Source organism: Malaclemys terrapin, chromosome 22 (assembly GCF_027887155.1).
Source record: "Malaclemys terrapin pileata isolate rMalTer1 chromosome 22, rMalTer1.hap1, whole genome shotgun sequence".
In the NCBI taxonomy this organism is placed as follows: domain Eukaryota; kingdom Metazoa; phylum Chordata; order Testudines; family Emydidae; genus Malaclemys; species Malaclemys terrapin.
Genome location: NC_071526.1, coordinates 10068268 through 10084548, shown reverse-complemented (window position 1 = coordinate 10084548; position 16281 = coordinate 10068268). Strand labels below are relative to the sequence as shown.

General features: G+C 48.4%; 1 protein-coding gene across 4 annotated transcripts; it reads left to right on the top strand.

The window, feature by feature from the left end:
- The first annotated feature begins 546 nt into the window (after positions 1 to 546).
- On the top strand, positions 547 to 14701 carry PIGV (phosphatidylinositol glycan anchor biosynthesis class V). 4 transcript variants are annotated; one of them, XM_054012097.1, is made up of 5 exons: positions 575 to 600; positions 6146 to 6201; positions 6283 to 6443; positions 8825 to 9997; positions 12376 to 14701. In XM_054012097.1, the coding sequence occupies exons 3-5, from the start codon at positions 6357 to 6359 to the stop codon at positions 12685 to 12687; spliced, it is 1572 nt and encodes a 523-aa protein (XP_053868072.1). In that variant the 5' UTR covers positions 575 to 600; positions 6146 to 6201; positions 6283 to 6356; the 3' UTR covers positions 12688 to 14701. The 4 variants fall into 4 exon arrangements, with proteins under 4 accessions (XP_053868069.1, XP_053868072.1, XP_053868071.1 ...); XM_054012094.1 differs by lacking the exon at positions 6146 to 6201 and having other exon boundaries at positions 547 to 600; XM_054012096.1 differs by lacking the exon at positions 575 to 600 and having other exon boundaries at positions 5162 to 6201.
- The last annotated feature ends 1580 nt before the right edge of the window (positions 14702 to 16281 follow it).

Sequence of the window (16281 nt, the reverse complement as noted above, 5' to 3'; positions counted from 1 at the left end):
GAGGACAAAGCTTGTGGCAATGACACCGGTTTAAACGGTCTCTGGTGCCCTGTCGCGGCCACTCCTTTCCCCCGGGGGGGGGCTCCTTTCCCCCGGGGGGGGGCAGCTGCCCCCCACCTGCCCCGTTTCATGTCTGCTGAGGCAGCTGCAGCCGGCAGGGGGGGCGGGGCCGGCGCTGCTCCCCTCTCCGAGCCCCTCAGCGCTCGCGGCGGCTGAAAGGCGGGAGGCGGAGGGGGGCTTTGACGGGGCCCAGCGCGGCCAGGGGCTGCAAGGGAGCGGGGGGGGCCCCCAGGGCCCGGAGCTGGGGCTGAGTCACGGACCCCCCCCGCCCAGCGCGGGGGGAGGGGCGGGGTCGCGCGCGCGCGCGCTCTGAGGAGAGGCGGGCCAGCGGCTGCCCTTAGCAAAGAGGGCGGCTGCCCTCCCCGCGGACGCCGCGTGCGGGATCCGGGCGGGCAGGCAGGCAGCTTCACGGAATCCTAAAGCGCAGGCGCAGCCAGCCGCGTGCCTCCGGAAGTGCTCGCTGCGAGGCGGAAGCGAGGGGGCGGTGTCTGGGTGGCGGCGGGATGGAGCCGGAGTGGGAGCCCCGCGCTGAGTGCTCAGGTGGGGGAGGGGCCGGGGCTCTGCAGCCCCTGATAGCGGGGGGCGGGGGCAGCTCCTAGACTCTCCCCCTCGCGCCAGGACTGTCCCGCCGAGACCCTCCCTGCCCCTCAGACCTTTCGCTGCTGGGGGGGCCCCTCACAGACTCGCCCCAACCCCTGCCCCAGAGAGACTCGCCCCATGGCCCCCTCCCCACCCAGAGCCCCTGCCCCAGAGAGACTCGCCCCATAACCCCCTCCCCACCTAGAGCCCCCAACCCTTGCCCCAGAGAGACTCGCCCCATGGCCCCCTCCCCACCCAGAGCCCCCAACCCCCGCCTCAGAGAGACTCGCCCCATAACCCCCTCCCCACCCAGAGCCCCCAACCCCCGCCTCAGAGAGACTCGCCCCATAACCCCCTCCCCACCCAGAGCCCTCAACCCCCCGCCCCAGAGAGATTCACCTCATGGCCCCCTCCCCCCCCCCCCCCAGAGCCTCCAACCCCCCCCCCAAGAGATTTGCCCCGTGACCCCCTCCCTGCCCAGAACCCCATTGCCCCTAGCCCCATAGTTTGCTGCTTTCCCTATGCCCCCTGTACCAATCCCCTCCCCCTTCCTTAGAGACCCCTAAATCCCTCCCAGACCTTGTTCTCCCCCCGCATTTCCAGCACTGGGTTTGTGTAAGAAGGAGAGAGCCCTGTAGGGACTTTCCTACCGAGGGACATTTTGAATGAGGGAGCTTCGTGCCCCCCAGCCCTGGGAGCCTTTACAGTCACACATAGTGCCCGATCCCTTGGCAATAGGATTGTGTCTGCAGGGCAGGACACTTCGCAATCTGTTTTAAAATTATTCTCCTTCCAAATGAGTGGGCCTGGGTTCATGGGAAAGCAGCTCCCATAAAACTTAGTGTGGGGTCTGTGGGGGAGGGGAGAGAAGGGATAAGGCCAGCTCTGAGGCCTGGAAGCAGCTACAACTCTGCACTTTTTGGAATGTCCTACCCTTTTCCTCCAGGATATGAAGTACTTAGTGTTCTGTATCCACCTCTGAGAGTATGGCCACACATGGATTTTTAGTCATCTTAACTAACGTGACTGTAAATTCTAGTGGACACAGGACAAAAATGTTTGGTTTTAACCCTAGGCTGCAGCCTAAATACAACTCGCAACAAATATTTGTGGAGTGTCTACACAACGTTTACAATCTTCTCAGTTAATGTGTTAAAAATTCAAGTGCAAAAATGGTTTGCTGTTTTGTCCCTTTTCTGTTCTTTGACAACCTGTGAATTAAATGGAAACCAGTTCCCTGATTCCCCCACCTTCTCAGTCCTGGAAGGAGAGGATGCCCACAGTGTTCTGTAGCTGCAGGGAGATCTGACAAGGAAAGTGAAAAGTAGTGGGGAAATGTGTGCAATAGGAGTTCATCTCAGCCTGAAGGTCATCTGGAAACACATACTGGAAAGCCCCTAGCACTCATTTGTGTAAGAGGTCAGAAGTCAGACTCAGACATTGGGATTAACTTTAAAAAAAAATCTCCTGACATTTAAACAAAACTAATTTTGGAAGGGCTGGGGTTGCATGTCATGATTTTTTATTTTTTTTACTCTTGGGGTTGGCAACATTCAAATTGATCCTTTTAAAAGAGGTCAGTTAATGAAAAAAAAAAAAAGTTGAGTGAAAAGATGAGCTCTCCCTGCCCAAACACTATCTGAGACCTAGGAGTAAATCATGAGGTACTGAAGCATTCTCTAGTCTACAGCCCTACTAGGAAGTCTTATAACAACAGAAGTGAATGAATTGAATGGAAACACTTGAAGTGACCTGTTTTGGGGTTGAGGCCCTTTTGTGTCTATAAATGCTGCTTGTATTCTATGGTGTTTAATATTAATCCATTAATAAACACACAAGCTATTTAAGTAATTGTCTTCCAACCTTGAAAATGTTCCTATTCAGGGCTTCCACAGTGATCTAACCTCTGCTGGAGTCTTTGCAAATTGCAGGACTTACTTATTATCTCCAAAGTGAGGAGGAATAATTTTGTTTCATTTTTATCATTTTAATTTAAATGCCAGCTGCAGGCTTTGTCAGTTCTAGCCATCTGAAAGAAGCAGCAATGCGTTTGAGTCCAGGAACAAAAAGAAAAAGTTACTTGGTTTGATACAAGTGAGTCTTGTGAAGTGATTTTTTTGAGTCTAAATTCTCTTATTGTAGTTAGGTACAGTAGTAGTTCCAGACAAACTTGAAAATGTGTGTTAGAAAAGGGCAAAATAATTGGAGTATACCATTGTGTGCAAGATTAATTGGACCATTTTCAGACCTGCTGTAAGCAGGTGCAGCTCTCTTGACTTCAGTGAATTTGTACCCTTTAAATCAACTCTGGGTGTGGGCCAGTGGGCCAGTTCTTTCAAATTAAATATACAGGGACAGCATCATGTTAATTTTTGACCCAGTGCATACATTTTGCACAAATAAGCTTTTAGGAAAACTATGATCAATAGAAATGTTCCCTTTTTAAAAAAAGTATTTGAATGGAAAATGTTTTTAAAATAAATAAATAGTGCAGTGGCTACAACCAAACATTTTAGTCTTGTGTCTGAGGACCAGAAGCTGAAGCTGACTAGAAACAAATGTGAAAATGACTAGGCTCTCTATTATCCAAGCTATTATAAATGCAAACAGTAAGCAGTATAAATGGTGAAAAGTAAATTGGATTTCTACTATTGTTTTACTCATCTATGATATTGGTGAGAAGCACATTCTTGTAAATAGCAACAGAGGGTCCTGTGGCACCTTTAAGACTAACAGAAGTATTGGAGCATACAATACAAAGAGTACAAAGGGACTCTTGAATTAAAATATATTTTTAATTCAAGAGTCCCTTTAATCTGAAGGAAGATTGCAAAAATACTGAGAGATGCCTAAATCATTGTGTTATAAGTGTTTCCAATATGTACACTGAAATGGATTTCCTATTAGGAATCCTATAACCTAACCAGAATCTGATTGCCATAGTATATGGAGGGAGGAAGTGCCAATGTTCTAAGAGTGTACTGCCCCCTGGTGGTGGACAGTCACCATTACATATTTTATAGACCTTTCATAATTTGTTTTAATTTACCTGATGATTTATCTAACATCTGTTTGATTGAGGTTCATACCCTTACTGATAGCATGATGGGGTGAGACAAAGGGAATTCCTGTCCAAAAACAAGGAACTGGTTAGAAATACTGAACACTGATCGAAATTCACTTTTAATTTTGCATAGATTTGATATTTCTTCTAAGAAGATTTTTTTTTAACCCACCTTTGCCCCTTGTGTCCCTTTTCTATCCACCCTGGTGTTCTTGTGGTCCTGTGAGCAACACTTGGTGCTTTTTGTGTAAAGACATCCAGACCCATGGAACACTGTGTTCTCTGTCAATATGGTGGTTGTGGATTGCAGCTTTTTCTAGGTTTTGCTGCCTTCTGATAGAGGGTGTGCGGTGTGCTGCCAGAAACAGCCTTTTCTTATGGATTGATTTGAACCTTCTTGGCGAATTCATTTTAGAATTTTTTAAATATCCAAAGTGGTGATAAACATTAGAGGCAAAAAATATCATGTTCTTTAATAGGATTTACAGCTGTGAATGTGCTTTAATAGAATGTATAGCTAGGCTGAAATCCCCCTCCATAATAAATTATAACTTCATGATTCGGTATTGTATTTCCCCGTGTTTATTACTTTGCTGGTGTAAATGTTTGGGAGGGACAAAGGCATATGAGCAAAACCAAAAGTTTTGTGCGTGAGAAAACAGGAAGCATGGGCTAATGGTTAAAGCCTAGAACTTGGACTCAGCGTATTTAGGTTCTTATTCTTGGTTTGGCCACTGGCCTGCTCTGTGTCCTTGGGCGAGTCACTTTACCTCTCTGTTTCTCCGTTCTGCCCACCTGTGAAATGAAGATAATGCCACTTCTTTATCTCACAAGGTGTTTTGAGACCTAATTCAAGAAAGTTTGTAAAGTACTTTGAACTCTTTGTGTGTATTATAGAAAACTAAAATCTGTAAAATTACTGAGTGGAGAGCAGAGTGTGAACCTACAGGCAACCTAGCACCTACCATTTCTCAAAGCAAGAAGGCATTAAGGGCTATGGGGGCCAAGGAAAGACTCATGTTATCCTAAAGCTCCCTAGAGCTCCTAAGCGGAGCAGATCTGGAGGTTGCTTAACTGCCTTCCATGGCCATGAGCCTGTTCTGATCATATCTCAGGGGTGGGCCAACTTTTTGGCCCAAGGGCCACATCTAGGTATGGAAATTGTATGGTGGGCCATGAATGCTCATGCAATTGGGGGTTGGGGCATGGGAGGGGGTGAGGGCTCCAGCTGGGGGTGTGGGCTCTGGGGTGGGGCCATAAATAAGGAGTTCAGGGTTCAGGAGGGTGCTCTGGGCTGGGGCAGGGGGTTGGCGGTGGGGATGAGGGGTTGGGGATGCAGGAGGGTGCTCCAGGCTGGGACCGAGGGGAGTTTGGAGGGCAGGAGAGGGATCAGGGCTGGGGCAGGGGGTTGGAGCCCAGGAGGGGGACAGGGGTGCAGGCTCCGGGCAACGCTTACCATACCCAGAGGCATGGACAAGGGGCTCTGTGCATTGCCCCGTCCGCATGCGCCGTCCCTGCAGCTCCCATTGGCCATGGTTCCCGGCCAGTGGGAGCTGTGGGGGCAGCGTGCAGAGCCCCCTGGCTGCCCCTACGCGTAGGAGCCGGGGGGGGGGACATGCCGCTGTTTCCGGGAGCCGCATGGAGCAAGCACCGGACCCTGCTCCCCAGCTGGAGCTCGAGGGCCAGATTCAAACATCTGAAGGGCCAGATGCAGCCCCTGGGCGGTAGTTTGCCCACCCCTGTCATATCTGCTCTGGAAATGTCAGCCCAGAATACTAAGGTGTATGTTAAACTGGCTTAAATCCCCTAGTTAAGGTATGGGGAGATAAGAGTCCCCTTAGTATATGTCATTTGCTTGAGTCAGACAGATGCCCTGACTCTAGTTAGCAGGAACCCCTTCCAGAGCATTAGAAGAGCAGTGAGAGAATAGAGCTCTGTAAATATGTCAGGACAATTATTTCTTTGTTCTGTGGACGGCTTAAGTGGTAGGTGAGGGACACTGAGAGGGGATGCTAGCCCTCACCTTGCAATGGTCAATTAATACAATGATGTTGGGAGGTGTTGGTTTCATAGCCCTAAAGACTGAAGTTTTCTGCTTCTCCAGAACAAATACAAGATGGCCAATGGGAGCTACGGGGGGGCGCTTGGGGCAGGGGTGGTGTGCGGAGTCCCCTGGCTGCCCCTAAACGTAGGAGCCGGAGGGGGGACATGCCTCTGTTTCCGGGAGTCATAGCACATGCCTGCGGAGCGTATCCTACTCCCTGGCTGGAGCATGGGAGCAGGGCAAGCCCCAGACCCTGCGAACAGGGCAAGCCCCAGACCCTGCTCCCCAGCAGGAGCTCAAGGCCCAGATTAAATCAGCTGGCGGGCCGGATGTGGCCCGCGGGCCATAGTTTACTCACTACCCTTTTACGGTGTCCCCTGAACCATGGTCTCTTCCAGAAGGAACATTCTTCAAGTTTACAGCCTGAGGTTTATGAAGGAAGTACTGTTGGCCAGTAAGTAAAGATCTGTAACTTACCAACATAGCTGAAGCCTGCAATACCTCTTTGTGTCCCTAAGCATTGTGTTTCATTCAGGTTTCAAAAGCCAGAGAGAGAATTTCCCCTGCCAAAAGCAGCAGTGACCCACTGAGGCAACTTCCAAGGTCATAATGAAGCTGATGAATAGAAGAGACCCCTATGTTCGAGAGGTCATCCGGTTTGCAGTGTGTTGCAGAGCCCTGACACTTGTGCTCCAGGCAAGTCTCCTCGTGAACACAAGACATTGTACTAAATGTAATATACTACTTCAGAGTTACCTCTTCAGTTCTGCAGGGTGTATTGTGAGCTATCACGATCTTCCTGATTGTAATTGGACTTCTCGTGCAGAGGCCTACCAGTGGCATCTGGGAAGTCATGTTGCTGTCAAATAGAAGTTTGACATGGTTAATTTATTTTTAAATTAAAACTTTTGTGTGAATTCACTGCTGTTGCAAGGGGCTGTACTGACAGTTCTGTAGACTGAAGTCCCCTGTTTATCCACAAAACAGGTACATCAATCTTCCCACGCAAACGATTCCCAAGTCTCAAACCTAGAGGCACTGTCTCTAGACATGAGGACATCTCAGTGCTCATGGCTAGGGCCCTATCAAATTCATGGTCCATTTTGGTCAATTTCATGGTCATGGGATTTAAAAAATTATAAATTTCATGATTTCAGATATTTAAATCTGAAATTTCATGGGGTTGTAACTGATGGGGTCCTGACCTAACTGTGAAGGCAGGAGTGTAGAAGTAAGGGTGGCAATACCATATCATGCCACCCTTCTGCATTTCTGCTGCTTGCAGGACACTGCCTTCAGAGGTGGGCACCTGGCCAGCAGCTGCCGCTCTCCGGCCACCTAGCTCTGAAGGCAGTGCAGAAGTAAGGGTGGCAATACCGTGACTCCCTCCTCCCCCCCCCAATAACCTTGCAAAAAAAAAAAAACATGACCCTCTTTTGGGTCAGGACCCCCAGTTTGAGAAACGCTGGTCTCCCCCGTGAAATCTGTATTGTATAGGGTAAAAGTATACAGAAGACCAGATTTTTATGGGGGAAGACCAGATTTCATGGTCCTTGATGCATTTTCACGACCGTGAATTTGGTAGGGCCCTACTCATGGCCCATTCACTCCTTAGTGTGTCTGCTGAGACTGTCAACAAGGAACCCAGCTGTTTTGTGAAGTGAAACCAGTCTAATTGGGAAAGAGATTGAGCACCACCAAACAGCCAACAGATAGTAACAACTTTTGGTCTCTACTGGGTTGGGTTGAATTTGAACAACTTCTGAGAGATGAAAGGCTCCATATGAGATAAAAAAGTCTCCCAAGCCAGCCAGTTTCCTGGTAATGTAGTTTCACTGTAAAGCATCACCATTTATTTTTTTAATTACAGTTTGTTAAATACAGCCCCTTTTTTCTTTCTGTCTGTTCTCCTTCCCCTGTCAGTGCCAACACTGACATAATTGTACAAGGGACACCCCTAATTCCGCATTTGAAGCTTCAGGACTGCTCAGTCAGATGCATGACTTTCATCTGGCTGGGTATTACAGTGCTTTCAAATTTAGACCCTAGCCTCTTGAGCTTTCTGTTTTTCTCTCATCTGTTAAAACATGGTGCATGCCGCAAACTCACAAAGGGGCTCGTTTGTTGGGAGTCCCGTTCACCTTTCTAATATGAAGGTCAGGGGACACCTTTGTGTCAGCTCCAACAGCAGCATGCTAAGCTAAGCAGCAGAAACAATGGGAGTGTGATCTAGTGGCTGGAAAAGGGGCCTGGGCACTGCATTAACGTGCTGCGTGACATAAGTAAGACTTCCCCCCCCCCCTGTGCCTCAGTTTCCCTATATATAAAGTGAGGGTCAAAATGTCTATCTCACCAGCGTGGGGGCGGGGGTTGTGAAACAATCATTGTAAAGCAGTTTGAGAGGTTTAGATGAAAGTTGCTATCGTAGTACATTCACTAGTACATACAGCGTTAGAGCTTTTCTGGAGTAGAAATGAGTAAATTACGCTTCATAGCTAGCTACAGAATCACAGCCATTACAGAAAGAAAAGACCTGCTAATTCATCTCCATTTCCCACCTCCTGCACCACAGAGGTTAATACAGGATTTGGATTTTTCCCTGCGTATTTTCCAGAGCGTTGTCTGGTCTAGATTTGAATGTTCCAAGTGACTTTCTGGTGAAAACCCAAATATGTTGTAGTCTAATAGGTCTCACCACCTCGAACCTTTTTCCGATACTCAAGGTAGGCTACACTGCTAAAAAAAAAAAAAAAAAGTGTATTTTAAATCAGGATAGCTAACCAACATTCACTAACTTGGGCTAAAAGAGCAGCGAAGGCAGGGCAGCTCAGATTGGCATCTTGAGCTAAAACCCACGGGGAGCCTGGCGTTGAACTTGAGCTGCTAACAGGTTTCTTTGCAGTGTAAACATACCCTTAGCCTGCATTTCTTGGCTCCCACTTATGCTCCCTTCTTGGAGTTAACACTTGGAGTCCCTGCAGTCCTCCTCCTGTTTGGGACTCCATTTGACTGTCTTCAGTGCGGGAAGTCACAATAGGATGCTTCGTTAATTTCAGTTCTCTCCCTCTCTCTTCCAGGCCCTGTTTAACTTCTTGATCCCGGATCATGCAGCAGATGCCTTCTCTCCTCCCCGCCTGTCAGAACCCAGCCTCTGTGACTGGTTGTCGGAATGGCTGTTGGGGGGCTTGTCGCACTGGGATGCAGAGCACTTCCTGTTCATAGCTGAGCATGGCTACCTGTATGAGCACAACTTCGCCTTCTTCCCAGTGTACCCCCTCAGTGTGCGAGCCGTGGCAAAGGTCATCCTGTGCCCTCTGCAAGGGCTACTGTGTTTACGGAGCCGCCTGCTCTTGTCAGCGGTGCTTTTGAATGCTCTCCTCTCAGTCCTGGCAGCTGCTGTCCTCTATGAGCTGGGGTGTGTGGTGCTGCGGTGTCGCAGGATGGCCTTCCTCTCTGCTGTCCTCTTCTGCCTCACCCCCGCCAATGTGTTCATGACAGCCGCTTACTCAGAAAGCATGTTTGCTTTCCTGGTGTTCAGTGCCATGCTGCAGCTGGAGAAAGGGCAGAGCTGGACCAGCGGACTGCTCTTCTCCCTTGCTGCTGGTGTGCGCTCCAACGGGGTGATCAACACCGGCTTCCTCATCTATTCCCAGAGTAAAGACCTTGCCCTCCAACTCCAGGCAGGTGCTGGGACTGTAATGAAGCTGCCTCAGGTCTGGAGACGACTCCTCCGCTTTGCAGCTTCCGTGGTTCTGATGTCTGCTGGGGTCTTTTTCCCTTTTGCTTTGTTTCAGTCCTATGCCTACTTGAGATTCTGCACTCCTGACACCAGCTCGGAACATGCTGTTCCCAGGCCGCTATTGCAGCTGGCTGTGGATAAAGGGTATCGTCTAGCGGCCATGAGTGGGATGAAACCTGCGTGGTGCTCCCAGGGGCTCCCTGTGGTCTATTCATACATTCAAGATGTTTACTGGAATGTGGGCTTTCTAAGGTACTTTGAGCTTAAACAGGTACCCAACTTCCTGCTTGCTGCGCCGGTTACTGTGCTGGGCTCTTGGGCCACCTGGTTCTACCTCACTGCAAATCCCCAGTACTGCTTAATGCTTGGCCTAGTGAGAAGAAGGAAGGAAGGAAGGAAAGGAGAGGACTCTGATAAGCCAGTGGATGGATTTCGCTGCACCAGTGTCTTCGTTTACGTGGTCCATGCCATGGCTCTTCTGGCCTTCGGAATCCTCTGCATGCATGTGCAGGTGAGACATTTGAAGCAGCATATGGCAGTGGTGTCTTTAAAGGAATTTAATGCTGGGGGCGAGGGGGTAGATTGACAGCCACGGAGATAGAAGTTGTCTAGCCACAGAACAAGGATGGGGGCAGTGCAAGCTTCTCTCTCAGCACATGTCCTCCTGCTCTGTAGGAACCACTTCCGGGTCAGAGGTGACTGTTCAGTTTCCCTGGCCATTTAGTTCCTTTTCTTTCATTGAGACTGCCTAAAAGGAGGCCCATTAGGTGCCAAGTGTGATGGGAACATTTGTCCACTAGGAACTACCGGCTTGTTTCACTTTGGCCACTTATCTAATGGATGGTATTTTTAACATGCTTATCACCGGGACAGCAAAGTGTTGCTAGTCAGCTGTCGGCGTAAAGACTTTGCACCACTGCCACCTTGGGCTGGACTTGTACTGGTGACCTGGAAGTGAAAAGCTCTGTAACCTCGTACCAGTCTCTAGAAGTGTTTCAAGACTCCTTAAAACGTGGCTAGTGGCAGTAGAAAGTTGGGGATTCCAGAACCCCCAGATGCGGGTCATGAAGCATTAAATCAAAACTCAAGTGGAGGAGGTTCTCTCTCTCTCTCTCTTCCCCTGCCTTCCAGTGTATGAGCAGGACTCCTCCTTCTGGAGTCTGTCCCCTCTCTCTTGGAATCCTGTTAAATAACCTTTCCAGTCTCTGACATTGTTCTGCCAGGTCCCCAGCAGATCTATGGGTGTCAATGTTTGCATGTGTTCAGTAGGCAGGAATTAGTGGAGAATGTCTCTGGATTCCTCCTATGTGCTGGTAGTCTGTCCCTCCAATTACTCTAGACCCTTCAGGGTTCTGGAGGGTCACAGGACACACATTGGGGTGGGCAAACTTTTTGGCCCGAGAGCCACATCTGAATATGGAAATTGTTTGGCGGGCCATGAATGCTCACGAAATTGGGAGTGGGGGTGCGGGAGGGGATGAGGGCTCCGGCTGGGGGTGCGGGCTCTGGGGTGGGGCCAGAAATGAGGAGTTCAGAGTTTGGGAGGGGGCTCCAGGCTGGGGAAGAGGGTTGGAGTGTGTGTGTGGGGGGGGCTCTGGAGTGGGGCTAGGTATGAGGGGTTGGGAGTGCAGGAGGGTGCTTCAGGCTGGGACCGAGGGGTTCAGACGGTGGGAGGGGGTCAGAGGTGCAGGCTCCGGGTGGCGCTTACCTCAAGCAGCTCCTGGAAGCAGCGGCATGTCCCCCCTCCAGCTCCTATGCGGAGGCGCGGCCAGGTAGCTCTGTGCGCTGCCCTGTCCGCAGGCCCCATCGGTCTCAGTTTCCAGCCAATGGGAGCTGCGGAGGTGGCACTTGGGGCAGGGGCAGTGTGCAGAGCCCCCTGGTTTCCCCTACGTGTAGGAGCCTGAGGGGGAACATGTTGCTGCTTCTGAGAGCTGCGTGGAGCCATGGCACGCACAGAGCGGGGCATGCGCCCGACCCTGCTCCCTGGCTGGAGCGGGGCAAGCCCTGGACCCTGCTACCTGGCAGGAGCTCAAGGACCAGATTAAAAGTCTGAAGGGCTGGATGCAGCCCCTGGGCCGTAGTTTGACCACCCCTGACATACATGCTAGAGGCGATGCCATGGAACCACAGGGTTAACTCAGTCCTTTATTCTTCACAGGAGACAAACTGCTGTCATTCAATTTAGTATATGGGGGGGCGGGAGGGGTTCTTGTCACTTTCAATAAGTTGTTTGCTGTGTAGTTGTAGCCATGTTGGTCCCAGGATATTAGTGAGTGGGTGAGGTAATATCTTATATTGCACTAACTTCTTTCCAGAAGAGCAAAGGGAGTTGTTTTAGGCCATTGTTTCCCCTCTCCACACTGTTCTGCAGAGTGCTGTGTACCTGCTAGCTGTTGCTGTCATCCGCAGAGATGGTTGCATTTTAGTGATGCCGCATGCATAGCATTCGTAAAGTGCTTTGGGATCCTTTGAGATGTAAGGCTCTTCATAAATGTAAAATAGTCATCTTCTTATGTAGGGTTTGGCGCTCTCATTTTCCTTGGGGAAGATAGCAAGATTCCCGTCTTCGCTGTAGCTCTGCTCAGGAATAGTAGAGATTTCTGCAGCACTGTGGGAAGTAAACGGTTGCTGTGTTTTTCTGTAACCTGGAGGTTACTTGGCTGCTTTTACAGACATCTTTATAAACATAACCCTGAGCTGAGAGGCATTTTATTTCATATTCTTTTATAATAATAAATTCTAGCACCATAAAGTGGGGCTATATTTCACTCCAATTTGTCAGTAGTCTGTTTGAGGCAAATAGATTGCACCTTTCATTCCTCAGAATCAGGGTCACTTAGAGTCACTGGCACATAATTAATGTACTTTTTTCCCCCCTGCTGTTTTCAGGTTGTAACCAGGTTCCTAGGCTCGTCTACACCAGTCTTGTACTGGTTCTCTGCTCATCTGCTCCAGGACTATGAACCTTTGCTGTGGAAAGAAGGAGCTGCTATCCAGACTGCAGCATCCCTCTCCAAGAAGCCCAGTGTAGGCAGCTCTTTTCCTGGATCGTTCAGAAAAGGGATTTCTGAAAACCCCATCATGAGATTACTGCTGAATTGGAGAATAAGTTCCCCTCTCACCAAATGTATTCTGGGATACTTCCTGTCCTACTGGCTGCTGGGGCTGATCCTACACTGCAACTTCCTGCCTTGGACATAGTTAAAGTTTGAGAACATGTATTTGTGATGGACCTGCTAATGGGAACAGAATCGCTGCTCAGAATATAAACTCTTTTTTAAACTTGACATAAGTGAATTGATGCTACTATCTTTCTTTTTATTTCCAAAGGCATACAGAGCCCCCAATATGTGCACATGACTCTGTGCTCTTACTGCTGTAAACCTCATCCTTCCTCATTCCATTCTCCCCCCTTCCATTTGTCACCATCACTGGTCGTATGATGGCTAAAATCTAATCTGTAAACTCTTTGGGATGGCGGTTGTCTTTTTATTCTTATGTCTTCTGTGAAGCACTTTACCATAATTAATAATTGTCCAGTGAAATGAGTTATAGGCCTGTTTAAGGTTATAGGTTAGGTTATAGTTGACATGTCTATCTGCAGAATACAAATTGGGATTCTGAGGTGGTGGAGAAACTCAAGGAAGCATCCCCTAGCTCGCAGTGAGAAGCTTTCCTAGTGTGCTCCTCTTCCTGTAGGAGCGCCTGGGCATCATAGCCATTTCTGCATCATAGAGAACAGGTGGAGTCACAAAGGAGTTGGCTGGAGAGGTCCCTAGAGAAAGTTCTTGGAGGTTCTCAAGCTAGGGCATGTGGAAATTCACAAGGGTGTATCAGAGTGTTTGAATGTTGCCAGTAAAGTTTGTGGACTTTACGAGAGTCACTTTTCCCCCTAAATAAAAAGACATCTCTAGCTTTGGGAAATTTGAGAACTGCCAGGGGTGGGTAGGAGAGTCAGTGTGATAGGGCCTACAGCTTGGAGAGTACTGTCGGGAAGTTGGACATTGAGGGTAGGAAATAAACATTCCTGTTTACTTCATTAAATAGTAGGGGCGTGTTGCCCTCTGGTTACAGCAGGGCAGAGGGACTCAGGTCTGATTTCTATTTCCAGTTCTGCTGTTGACTTACTGTGTATTCTGGAGAAAGTCACTTGCTCTTTATGCCCTGATTCTACTCTCTCTCAAAATGGAGACAGTGCTACTTCCCACTCTCACCAAAGGATTGTGAAGTTTGTTTAATGAATGTGTGAAGCTCTTTGAGATCTTTTATAGAAGGCACTAAAGAAGGGTAAAGCATATACTGTTTTTAGCTTAAAACAGAATAAGCTAATTGTAAATGTGGTAGTCTCCAGCTATCCAAGCTTCTGATTAGATGAAGGCTTTGGGGATACATGTACCCAGCAAGCAGAAAGCCGTGGCAGTGAGTCTCAGAGCTTGGGTCTACAGACTCAGGGTCACAGGGTTCATGCTACAGTGCTCAAAATAACTTCAGAGCCCAAGCTCCCCACTGAGCCCGAATGTCTGTCTATACAGCTATCTTAGCACTGCAGCATGAGCCCTCTGAGCCCAATTCTGTAGACCCAGGCTCTGCTGCTGGTTTCTGCTTGCCATGTAGACATAGTCTGGGTGTCCCCTGAGTTGTACATTTACACACACACACACACTCACAAACTCTCTCTCTCTCTTCCTCCCTTGACAGTAGCTGTTTGTAGCTGGACACCTTGGTTTAAATCCTGCTTGAAGCAGGTCATCTCTGCAAATTAATTTGGAAGATTCCTCTGAGATGCTGGCAGTTGTCACCCCTTTGATTCCAGAAGGGACAGACTTAAAGGAAATGAGAAGCAGGCATACCTACATCCTGGAACAAACCGAACATCCCACACAGCAGTAGGCTAATGTTTGATGACTGATAATGAGACTTTAAAAACAAACGTATCCTGAAACTCTCCAGCTAACTGGAAGAGGCTATAGTGAGATTTTTCCAAAGCAGGTACGGCATCCTGCATGCTGCCACTGAAATCAGTTGAAGTCTGCAAAGATCTGCTTGAGGGATTGGGTCCATATTTTTGAACCTGTAGAAGGCAAGTGTATCTTCAGTGTTTAAGCTTTGCCTTCCCTACATGAAAATTCTGCTGACGTTTTTAGTCAGACTTTGCACTGGTAAATAAGAATAAAAATTAAACTTAAAACTCCAAATAAAACAATGAGTAAAGATAGACCTGTTGCCATTTTAGTGTCTCTCTGGTTGTCAGAAACAACTCGTAAACTGAACACCTTTGAACTGGATTCTCTGAGACACAATAGCAAGAGGTGGTGCAACACAGAAAGAGTAGTAGCACTCTTTAGTGGGGACAGAGGGCTACAGTCATTCATAAAACTACAGGAACCTGAGCCTAAACATGAGGCCCCGACTGCCAGCCAACACCCAGGAGGCTGCTTCATGCCTACACACAGCAGCAGTGTCTTATGTTGCTGATGCCATTTCAGTAATTGCTTGCACAGGTTGACACTTCCTGGACTCCAGCTGCTGTTGCTTTGGGCTTTGCTGACCCTGGTTATTGCTGTGAAGGGGGATGAGGCTCCTTATTGCACCACCCAGACTCAGGCCAATGGAGCCTGTTTCCTGAGTGTGGGAGATCTCTTGGACATTGTTCTCCCCTGACTAATGTGTGATCCATGTCTTCGTCACTCATTTCCCAAAGCTTCTAGAGAACTGAATGGACCTTGAATCCTGACCATACACAGTTGTGAAATTTTAAATGTAAGAGGCCAAATTCAGTGCTTATTTCTACACTATCTAATTCTGCTGATTCCGGGTGAAACTTTGGGGCCAAAGAATATAACCATCAGTTCATTAACATCACAGTGGGCTGTGTCCTTTACCTACCCACCTCCACAATAGATGATAAAAACGTCAAAGAGAAACTGACAGAAATAGCAACCACAATAATAGTAGGGATGTGACTCAAAGTGCCCGGCAGGAAATGGATGATTCAGCCTGTGTTACCCTTGCTGCCTTATGCACCAGATATGGCTGTAGAGAAGGCTCTATCCTGACGCACCTCCAGTCCATTTCTGAGTGTTTCTGCTGCTGCATTATTCCCTATATCCATGCTCTTCATCGTTAGATTATCTAGGTAGCAGGACATGTCCCATCCTTAATTTCTTTTATCGATTTTCATCAAAGCCAGGACACTATTTGAAGTTTGGACCAGGTCAGTAGTGATCAAAAACGGTTACAGTCTTGAGGGTGTTTTGTGACTTATATATGGAATAAGTTGATCTCAATCTGTTTCCAAGTGGTACAAGTATCCTACCTCTCACCCAGAGAGCGGAAGGATTGAGTGAGCCAGGCAGACTGAACTCTCCTTGTTTGCCGGTGGGTGGTCCCTCCATCAGAGAGATGAAACATGGTGTGGGTTAGGGAAATTTAACCTATCCTGTGGATAAACAGAGGCCTTCAGTTTCCAGACTTGTCAGCTCACCAATTTCCACCAGCACTAAATTCACTGGAAACATTTAGAAAATAAAGTAATAAAACAATTTGACTTGTTACTGTTTGCTTGTTTAGGTCTGTGATTATTTGGGGGATCTACAGTTACACTGGGTCTATAAGGGGAAGGTGTCTAGTGGGAGGTCAGCTACAACTGGCTTGAAGTTGTGACCATCACCCAGGTGGCTGTTACAGCCTAATTAGAAGAGGGCACACACACTAGTGGTGGTGATGGTGGGAGCTAGGGCTGTACTGTGAGAGTTGTTATAATGGGGTTTGAGCCAAGCGAATGGGTTTGTATTC